At 43.1% G+C, this 11,620-nt stretch overlaps 1 protein-coding gene across 1 annotated transcript in view; it reads right to left on the bottom strand.

Annotated features, from left to right (window-relative positions):
• The window catches only part of LOC139459946 (A disintegrin and metalloproteinase with thrombospondin motifs 6-like), a 67,375-nt gene extending 57,106 nt beyond the window's left edge, over positions 1-10,269 (bottom strand). The window contains exons 1-7 of the mRNA XM_071241681.1: positions 10,153-10,269; positions 4,228-4,291; positions 2,507-2,659; positions 1,253-1,392; positions 982-1,129; positions 677-831; positions 63-146 (exon numbers count right to left, since the gene is read on the bottom strand). Of these exons, the coding sequence (XP_071097782.1) occupies positions 63-146; positions 677-831; positions 982-1,129; positions 1,253-1,392; positions 2,507-2,659; positions 4,228-4,291; positions 10,153-10,218 (810 nt within the window). The 5' untranslated portion in view covers positions 10,219-10,269. The remainder of the gene's footprint in view (positions 1-62; positions 147-676; positions 832-981; positions 1,130-1,252; positions 1,393-2,506; positions 2,660-4,227; positions 4,292-10,152) is intronic.
• Between the last annotated feature and the right edge of the window lie 1,351 nt (positions 10,270-11,620).

Raw genomic sequence — 11,620 nt, forward strand, 5'->3', positions numbered from 1 at the left:
CAATAGCAAATCTATATAAGTGATATAAGCACCAGCCTTCCAATCTCTACAGACCGACTTACTTCCTGTTTCTGTATGTTCGTCATGGTGACGACAGACAGCCGGATGTCATGGCCGAGGGAACTGTCTCGAAACCTCAACGCCGCCTGTTGGGAAAAACAGACAAAACAATGAGAGAGTAAGGTTTAATGTCATATTTCGCCGGGTTTTGACACATATTTCTGAGGACCCAAGTCCAGGTGTTAACATGATGAAGCACGTTAACGCCAACTCAATGCAGAGGATATATAACACCGACAGAAGTGAAGTGCACATATAATACAGAGAAATGCACAGATATAACACCGAGAGTAGTGAAGCGCACATATAATATCGAGAGTAGTGAAGCGCACATATAACACCGAGAGTAGTGAAGCGCACGTATAATATCGAGAATAGTGAAACGCACATATAATTTCCAGAGTAGTGAAGCACACACATAATACCGAGAGTAGTGAAGCGCACATACAACATCAAGAGTAGTGAAGCGCACATATAACCCCGAGAGTAGTGAAGCGCACATATAATATCGAGAGTAGTGAATCACTCATATAATATCGATAGTACAGAAACGCACATATAATATCGAGAGTAGTGAAGCGCACATATAATACCGAGAGTAGTGAAGCATACGTACAATATTGATAGCGGTCATGACGTATGTTTGCAGGTCGTCCCCATGGAACTTGAACATCTCTGGGTCGTTCACCACCATCAACTCCAGGTACTTCGTCTCCGTTGACCTTCGTGACCTTCCTCCTTCGACCTCCACATCGTCTGACACAGAGCTGCCTGTCAACAGGAACATTTGACTACCACGCTATATCCATACCGCTGAGTTTACCATAGGTTGACGACCTATGATTCTAGTAACCAAGCTGACACCGGGACAGGAGTAAAACTGTCTGTCAACAGACGTCACAGAGGTACAGTCGCACTTACCTGCAACCCCACAGAACCGTTTTGACGCCGTCCTCCTGTAAACCACGTGGGGGTGCCCGCCTGAGACCTCACGCCGCACGCGCGGCACGTGTTGGAGACGTATTGGCACGAGCATAAGGTCATGGTCACTTGTGCTGACAATCCCGTGCTGTTAAGTAAGATATACTGACGGAATAAACACCACGATGTGTAGAGCAGTGTTCATATATGACAGATATCAATAATACATAATCGTTGTCGTTTGGCAGCTCAATGAACGTAAACATCGTACCAGTCCGTGACAAGTGCTGACGGCGACCGCTGACTCATTATGGTAAACTGACGTCCCGTGGTAGTAACAGCTATCCTGATTGGCTGAGCAGGGATGGATGACCGCTGTCCTATTGGCCGTCAGTGTCCTCACAACACAGCCTGAAACACACATTACTCCATACAGTGGACCCTGACTGACCCTATACAGGATACTCTGGTACATGACGCATGATCATCCTCGGTACATATGTCAAAGGTTTTTTCAGTGTCGTGTGTGTTGAGACCAAGATCGTCTACGGCGAGTGTCGATTGTGATGAAGGTAAGTAAAATCATTATATCATCAGGTTAAAGGGTTGAGGAAAGAATGACAATGGGCGGACAGTAGGACAGATGGTGTCTCACCTGTGTGTCACTAAACGTATTGCGGTTTCGCGCCGTGATGGTCAATGTAAGCCATGACCCTGCATCTCGCCTGGTCAACCAAGGGTCATTTAAGTCAAGGAGTCCTTGGTATATCGCCCCTTGCTCTGAACTGTCTCCATAAGCATTCATATGGCAGCCCTTACTCACAATGATAAACGCAACGCAAGGATTGTGCAAACACACTCTACTCTACTAACTCTTCAGTACATCTTCAAATACAACTTCTAAACTAGACGGACTCGTCGCAGAGTGGGAAAATGGACTGATGTCGTTTGGCCTCAGTCAACAGCAAAGGCCGCACTACTCTGCTAATGTCATTGGTATCTTTCTAAGGTGGTCGAACCTGACCTTTCTTTGCCACATGTCATAATACATCAATTTGATTCGTTAAAACTAAATCTGACCATGAACTCATGTGTGTCGGAAAAATACCGGAGTCTTCGTGACCGGTTGAGCATGATGTTCTCAATCGCTTGTGTTTGGTAGTTCATGATGAAAGTGTTCGCTCACCCAGCTGATGAACTGAATGACCAACACAGCATCGAAACAATCACTATGATAAGTCGGAAATCTCCTTTCTCTATCGATTCCCTTTTTAACCGAGACTTTCTGTCACCATACCTGTGTACAATGCAAGCTATCGGGAAGGTATTCAGCATTTCAAAGGTTGAATTTGTTACTATTTTCTAATGTTTTGAGGATGCATTTTTACCTTACCAATCGTATTTACATGGATCGACGTTCAGTTCGTCCTCGAACGAACTTGTGTTGACCTCTTTACAAGCCTTTCTTTAATATAGTACTGACACTGGTAGTGACAACCCCTGTGTCCCGTCATCATTCACTCACCAGGGGCCGTGAGATGGTCGTTGGGTGTGAGATGAAGGCGGTAGTCTTCTCCCAGGGCGTGTACTGCATAGATCAAGTCCCCCTGTTTTCCTAAAGGAGACTGGATGCCACGCCCACTAACGTGCATGGGGATTACGACGTCATACACAGGGACTGAAATACAAAATTGATTTGGTCGGAATGTGTATCTACTCTTGCTTGTCATTCAGGGTGTATCTCAATTTAACAAAAAGTGGCATGTCTCCTGGTGGCGCTCAAGGGGCATGTGTTCTGGTCGTACTCTAGAGGCATTTGTTCTGGTGGTGTTCCAGGGACATGTGTTCTGGTCGTACTCTAGGGGCATGTGTTCTGGTGGTGCTCTATGGACATGTGTTCTGGGTCGTACTCTAGGGGCATGTGTTCTGGTGGTGCTCCAGGGGCATTTGTTCTGTTGCTGCTCAGAGGGGTGTGTTCTGGTGGTGCTCTAGGGACATGTGTTCTGGTGGTGCTCCAGGGGCATTTGTTCTGGTCGTACTCTAGAGGCATGTGTTCTGGTGGTGCTCTAGGGGCATGTGCTCTGGTGGTGCTCCAGGGGCATGTGTTCTGGTCGTACTGTATGGGTATGTGCTCTGGTGGTGCTCAAGGGGCATGTGTTCTGGTCGTACGCTAGGGGCATGTGTTCTGGTGGTGCTCCAGGGGCATGTGTTCTGGTGGTGCTCTAGGGGCATGTGTTCTGGTGGTGCTCCAGGGGCATGTGTTCTGGTGGTGCTCTAGGGGCATGTGTTCTGGTGGTGCTCTAGGGGCATGTGTTCTGGTCGTACGCTAGGGGCATGTGTTCTGGTCGTACTCTAGAGGCATGTGTTCTGGTGGTGCTCCAGGGGCATGTGTTCTGGTGGTGCTCTAGGGGCATGTGTTCTGGTCGTACGCTAGGGGCATGTGTTCTGGTCGTACTCTAGAGGCATGTGTTCTGGTGGTGCTCTAGGGGCATGTGTTCTGGTGGTGCTCCAGGGGCATTTGTTCTGGTCGTACTCTAGAGGCATGTGTTCTGGTGGTGCTCTAGGGGCATGTGTTCTGGTGGTGCTCCAGGGGCATGTGTTCTGGTCGTACTCTAGAGGCATGTGTTCTGGTGGTGCTCTAGGGGCATGTGCTCTGGTGGTGCTCCAGGGGCATGTGTTCTGGTCGTACTCTATGGGTATGTGTTCTGGTGGTGCTCTAGGGGCATGTGTTCTGGTCGTACGCTAGGGGCATGTGTCCTGGTGGTGTTCCAGGGGCATTTGTTCTGATTGTGTTCTAGAGGCATATGTTCTTGAGTGTTCAGCTCATAATCTCGTAATTTCTGCTTGGTGTTTATTCTTCTATTGTCTGGATGTGGTCTTATAATGAAGGACTCCAGCTTGCCACCTAAAGGTCTCCATGACGACATGGTGTTACCGATGATATGATGTATGTTTAGTGCTGCTGACCCTAACTAAACCAATTACCATTATCTGCTGTGTGGGTGACCTTCTGCAACAACCTGAGTGTGTTCTGATTGTCAGGTCATCTAATAACAAAATCAATAAGACTTTTATTACAACCCAAATTTGGACTGAATGTTACCATCTAACAAAATGAACAATGAGCCTTTTTTAACCACCTGAACCTGGTGTGACGACTTTGCGACGATGAAGAGGATGGTGACGACTCCGAGATAATGATATTGATGATGATGTTGACAGTCTACATTCTCTGCCACCACTCACCTTGTTCTGCGAGACGGGTACCGAAGTAGTGCAGCAGGTCCTCTGGCTCCATGTCCGTGTGGAACTGTAACACGTACACAGGCACGTCACAACACAGATACACAGGCACACACTCATGTGCTAACACTTCCCATAGTATTGGATATATTTACAAAAACCTGTTTTAATCACTATGGTTTTGTTCCAGTACCTTAAAATACTTACTGAATATGATATGCAATTTTTTATTTAGAAAGGGCTAAGTATCACGTTAAGGGTATATCATGTTAAAGGTATATCATGTTAAAGGTATATCACGTTAAAGTTGTATTACGTTAAGGGTATATCACGTTAAAGGTATATCACGTTAAGGGTACATCACGTTAAAGCTATATCATGTTAAAGGTATATCATGTTAAAGGTATATCACGTTAAAGTTGTATTACGTTAAGGGTTTATCACGTTAAAGGTATATCACGTTAAGGGTACATCACGTTAAAGGTATATCATGTTAAAGGTATATCATGTTAAAGCTATATCACGTTAAAGTTGTATTACGTTAAGGGTATATCACGTTAAAGGTATATCACGCTAAAGGTATATCATGTTAAAGGTATATCATGTTAAAGGTATGTCACGTTTCAGGTATGTCACGTTGCAGGTACATCGCGTTAAAGTTATATTACGTTAAGGGTATATCACGTTAAAGGTATATCACGTTAAGGGTACATCACGCTAAAGGTATATCACGTTAAAGGTATATAATATTTCAGGTATATCACGTTTCAGGTATATCACGTTAAAGGTATGTTATGTTGCAGGTATATCACGCTGCAGGTATATCACGTTAAAGGTATATCATGTTAAAGGTATATCAAGTTTAAGGTATATCACGTTAAAGGTATATCACGCTGCAGGTATATCACGTTAAAGGTATATCATGTTAAAGGTATATCAAGTTAAAGGTATATCACGTTAAAGGTATATCACGTTAAAGTTATATAACGTTAAGGGTATATCACGTTAAAGGTATATCACGTTTAAGGTACATCATGCTAAAGGCATATCACATTAAAGGTATATAATGTTTCAGGTATATCACGTTTCAGGTATATCATGTTAAAGGTATGTTATGTTGCAGGTATATCACGCTGCAGGTATATCACGTTAAAGGTATATCAACTTAAAGGTATATCACGTTAAAGATATATCACGCCGCAGGTATATCACGTTAAAGGTATATCATGTTAAAGGTATATCACGTTAAAGGTATATCACGTTAAAGGTATATCACGTTTCAGGTATATGACGTTAAAGGTATGTCACGTTAAAGGTATATCACGTTTCAGGTATATGACGTTAAAGGTATGTCACGTTTCAGGTATATGACATTAAAGGTATGTCACGTTTTAGGTATATGACGTCCAAGGTATATAAAGTTAAAGGTATATGACGTTAAAGGTATATGACGTTTCAGGTATATGACGTTCAAGGTATATCAAGTTAAAGGTATATCACGTTATAGGTATATCACGTTTCAGGTATATCACGTTAAAGGTATATCACGTTAAAGGTATATCATGTTGCAGGTATATCACGTTTCAGGTATATGACGTTAAAGGTATATCATGTTAAAGATGTAACAAGTTAAATGTATATCACGTTAAAGGTATATCACGTTAAAGGTATATCAAGTTAAAGGTATATCACGTTAAAGGTACATCACCTTTCAGGTATATCACGTTAAAGGTATATCACGTTTCAGGTATATCATGTTAAAGGTATGTTACGTTGCAGGTATATCACACTGCAGGTATATCATGCTGCAGGTATATCACGTTAAAGGTATGTCACGTTGCAGGTATATGACGTTAAAAGTATGTTACGTTGCAGGTATATCACATTTCAGGTAAATCTCGTTAAAGGTATGTTACGGTGCAGGTATATCACACTGCAGGTATATCACGTTAAAGGTATATCATGTTAAAGGTATATTACGTTACAGATATATCACGTTAAAGGTATATCACGTTTCAGGTATATAACGTTAAAAGTATGTAGGTTGCAGGTATATCACGCTGCAGGTATATCACATTTCAGGTATATTTCGTTAAAGGTATGTTACATTGCAGGTATATCACACTGCAGGTATATCACGCTGCAGGTATATCACGTTAAAGGTATGTCACGTTGCAGGTATATCACGTTAAAGGTATATCATGTTAAAGATATATCACGTTACAGATATATCTCGTTAAATATATGTTAAGTTGCATGTATATCACACTGCAGGTCTATCACGCTGCAGGCATATCACGTTAAAGGTATGTCACGTTTCAGGTATATCACGCTGCAGGTATGTCACGTTTCAGGTATATCACGTTCCAGGTATATCACATTAAAGGTATGCATCCTTTCAGGTATATCACGTTAAAGGTATGTTGCGTTAAAGGTATATCACACTGCAAGTAAATCACGTTTCAGGTGTGTCACGTTACAAGTATATCACGTTTAAGGTATATCATGTTAAAGGTATGTCACGTTACAGATATATCACGTTAAAGGTATATCAAGTTGCAGGTGTATCACGCTGCAGGCATATCAGGTTCAAGGTTCTCATGACTTGCCACGGCGGTCCACGTGTGACGTGAGGGCAAAACAACCATATTCGGTTGGTGCATCTACGGAATCGATACCATACTGCCACATTATCAGGTCAATGTCGTCAGTTTGGGGTGGTAGTGTAATGGTATTGGGCGGCTTTACAACTTTTGGGAGAACACAATTCATTATTGTTATGACAACTGGAATGGCGTTAAACAACAAACAAACAAATTTTGTGCAAATGCAGGGATGAAACGTCACCTTGCAGCAGGGTAATGCCCGCCCACGATGTGCACGGGTTGTAACTTTTTGAGGCAAAAAAACATTGCTGTACTTTTATGGCAGAGTGTTTCTCCAGACCTCTCTCCCATAGATCATGTCTGGGATGGACGGACGCATACGACAGGACCAAAACCAACCGGTAACGCTCGCTTAGTTGGGCCAATCTTTGGTTGACAATTAAAACAATTTGTGGTCACATCCGATATTGACATTGTTAACTGAGCTGTTACACCAACCCTCTTGTGCGGCGTATCACTGTCTCGTGTTACCAGGTTGGGGGTTTGAGAGTGATGTCCTTATCATGAATCATTGATCAGACGAATTACCAAATGTTTTATTGTTATGTTCAATAACATAACATTTACACCACTTTATATGAAACACATGTACTTTTTTCCGTCAGTATATATCTGAGTTTCTAACAAAATATTGTGGTATGCAGATGACACAAGAAAGTCTTTTACATCTCTTGGTAAATAATGTTCTGCCTACGTTTACCAGTATTAGCAATTCTCCTTTTCTTAAACAAAACAAACGTCTATATTCTCGACATGTTAGTGTAGACAAATAATATTCAACAATTACCACGATTGATAATATTACTACAATCTGTGGCCCCTGTGTTACGCCCCTAAGAGTGTTGAGATATTGGGAAATGGGGCATTTAGATATTTTTTATTAGATTTGACCCTTGAATACATATATCATTGCAATTCTTCCTACTCCCCGTCATAGCAGCAGTTAATTAAATGAATCTGATAAAAAACAACTAAAAAACAAAATTAAAAAAGACCGCGAGGACAGACACAGACACAGAACGGCTGACTCGGCAACATTCACGAAGCAACGCAACATAAAATATTTTACAAACGAAAACTTTGATTCAATTCTTAAATATTGATTATTTAACTACATTCTGAAATTTGATCGTAATACTAGAAATTGTATAGCAATATTGTTCAACGGTCCGGATCAGTTGCCAAAATAGAACCACCTGTGATAATAGTCCCAGTGTTGTTGTATTATTGGGATATTACAAAAAATTGAAATAAATATTTTGAAAATGTGAATGATGAAAACATATGTAAACATGCTTTTAACAGATGCAATGGCATAACACAACAATATCAACAACATGTATAATGTCGGACATAGAATCCATAGGATTATACCTCCCTGCTGATATACCTCTATGATGAAGCAGGATGGGGATGTGTGACTGGGGCCTCCCTACCCTCGTGATATACCTCTACGATGAAGCAGGGTGGGGATGTGTGACTGGGGCCTCCCTTCCCTGCTGATATACCTCTACGATGAAGCAGGGTGGGGACGTGTGACTGGGGCCTCCCTTCCCTGCTGATATACCTCTACGATGAAGCAGGGTTGGGATGTGTGACTGGAGCCTCCCTACCCTCGTGATATACCCCTTCGTTGAAGCAGGGTGGGGACGTGTGACTGGTGCCTCCCCACCCTCGTGATATACCTCTACGATGAAGCAGGGTGGGGATGTGTGACTGGTGCGTCCCTTCCCTGCTGATATGCCTCTACGATGAAGCAGGGTGGGAACGTGTGACTGGTGCCTCCTTACCCTGCTGATATACCTCTACGATGAAGCAGGATTGGGACGTGTGACTGGGGCCTCCATTCCCTGCTGATATACATCTACGATGAAGCAGGGTGGGGACGTGTGACTGGGGCCTCCATTCCCTGCTGATATACCTCTACGATGAAGCAGGATGGGGATGTGTGACTGGTGCCTCCCTACCCTGCTGATATACCTCTACGATGAAGCAGGGTGGGGACGTGTGACTGGGGCCTCCATTCCCTGCTGATATACATCTACGATGAAGCAGGGTGGGGATGTGTGTCTGGGGCCTCCCTTCCCTGCTGATATACCTCTACGATGAAGAAGGATGGGGACGTGTGACTGGTGCCTCCCTACCCTGCTGATATACCTCTACGATGAAGCAGGGTGGGGATGTGTGTCTGGGGCCTCCCTTCCCTGCTGATATACCTCTACGATGAAGCAGGGTTGGGACGTGTGACTGGGGCCTCTTTGCATGATCTCTGTGACATAGATGTCTCAGATGATCCTTACTGTAAGCCTGGTCGTACTTGTGAGGCTCATTTCGCTATACACTAGAATCGCAATAATATGAGTGTATGATATGTTTCTATCTGGTTTACAAACTGTAGTCAGAGTCAAATACACACTCATGTTATTTTAATGTTACGTGGAAATGTAGATTGATCTACAGTTGAAAATGAAAGATGGTTGGTTGTTTGGTTTGTTGTTTAACGCCGCACTCAGCAGTATTCCAGCTACATGTCGGCGGTCTGTAAATAATCGAGTCTGGACCAAACAATCCAGTGATTAATATGATGAGCATCGATCCATGCAATTTGGATCGATGACATGCAACTGTTCCAGTTAGTCGCCTCTTACGACAAGCATTGTCGCCTTTTACGGCAAGCATGGGTTGCTGAAGACCTGTATTCTTCACGGGTCGAAAATGAAGGATGATTAATTGGTACATCAGTAGTAATATTGTATATTTTAAGAATTGATTTAAAGAACATCACTCATATTTTCTCTTCAATATTCAATATTTTCTTCTTCTGTTTTCTGTTGTTACCCGATTTGCGTGTAATGGTTGTTCCCAAGTTGGAACGTTTATTCCCAGCTCGTGTCAGTATTTGACAATGGTGTGGATGGTGATGCAGATTACATAACGCTGAGACGTAACGCACTATGCATATCTCATATATCTGAAAACATAAATTCAGCAAACAAATACCCACTATTGGTTATGGCGTCCTTATTACACTTTATCAGAGTCATTGTTTCAGGAAATAACCAGGGCAAATATATGACCAAAGAACACGAAAACATATACCTGAACACTTAAGGGGCTGCGTTCAATACCTGGTACATTCATCCACGGCTCTATCAGTACTTCCACCGCTCAGGCTGAGTCCCATGTCACCTCGTCATGGCGGGGCACGTTCCCCTCGATAGACCCATTGGCACAGGAGTACAGGACACACAGACACACCTACCTGAGATAGAGCGTCACCCCCACAGAAGACCACACACAGGAAACACACCACTGCTGGGCCGCGCATCTTGGGACCAGTGTCTGAATCGGGAGAGACACAACAGCAGACTGACTCTTGTCCTGGCGCAGACACTTCTGCCTGGCGGCGCATCTCTGTCTCTCATCACCCACCCACCTAGCGACCCGGAACAGTCTTAAAGCTGCACGTGTTCTCTAGAAGTGTTTAGGTTTTGCTGGTGACTAGAATTGTTTTCGTACAATGGCATATAGAAAGGGATCAAATGTGACAAATGTTATATTTTGGCTAACACTTTCTTAGTAAAGTACAGATTCTCGGTGGCTGAGTGGGTCAGATGGCGATAGATGCCTCACGCTGGCAGTGTGGGTTCGCATCTCGGATGGGCCCCAACCCCCCAAAAATACTAGAGTATGTACTTTACTAAGAAAGTGTTATCCTAAATATGACATTTGTTAGAACTGTCTACATTGAGAATCGTGCTGCCTCTTGCGTTGACTAGAACTGTTTACGTTGAGAATCGTGCTGCCTCCTATATACTGCTGATGACTAGAACTGTTGAGAATTACGTTGCCTCCTGCTTTTGACTAGAACTGTTTACGTTGAGAATCGTGCTGCCTCCTGCTTTTGACTAGAACTGTTTACGTTGAGAATCGTGCTACCTCTTGCTGTTGACTAGAACTGTTTACGTTGAGAATCGTGCTACCTCTTGCTGTTGACTAGAACTGTTTACGTTGTGAATTGTGCTACCTCTTGCTGTTGACTAGAACTGTTTACGTTGAGAATCGTGCTACCTCTTGCTGTTGACTAGAACTGTTTACGTTGTGAATCGTGCTACCTCTTGCTGTTGAATTAAACTGTTTACGTTGTGAATCACTCTGCCTCCTGCTGCGGATATCTTAGACCAGCCTTCAGTGGCCTGGATTGTATAGAGTGGGTGTATATCTTAGACCATCTTCCAGTGGATTGTATGGAATGGGTGTATATCTTAGACTAGCCTTCAGTGGATTGTATAGAGTGAGTGTATATCTTAGACCAGCCTTCAGTGGATTGTATAGAGTGGGTGTATATCATAGACCAGCCTTCAGGGGATTGTATAGGATGGGTGTATATCTTAGATCAGCCTTCAGTGGATTGTATAGGATGGGTGTATATCTTAGAACAGCCTTCAGTGGATTGTATAGAGTGAGTGTATATCTTACACCATCTCCCAGTGGATTGTATAGAGTGGGTGTATATCTTAGACCATCTCCCAGTGGATTGTATAGAGTGGGTGTATATCTTAGACCATCTCCCAGTGGATTGTATAGAGTGGCTGTATATCTTAGACCATCTCCCAGTGGATTGTATAGAGTGGGTGTATATCTTAGATCAGCCTTCAGTGGATTTATAGAGTGGGTGTATATCTTAGACCATCCCTCAGTGGATTGTATAGGATGGGTGTATATCTTAG

Source organism: Haliotis cracherodii, unplaced genomic scaffold (genome assembly GCF_022045235.1).
Source record: "Haliotis cracherodii isolate W230 unplaced genomic scaffold, xgHalCrac1.p SCAF_13, whole genome shotgun sequence".
In the NCBI taxonomy this organism is placed as follows: domain Eukaryota; kingdom Metazoa; phylum Mollusca; class Gastropoda; order Lepetellida; family Haliotidae; genus Haliotis; species Haliotis cracherodii.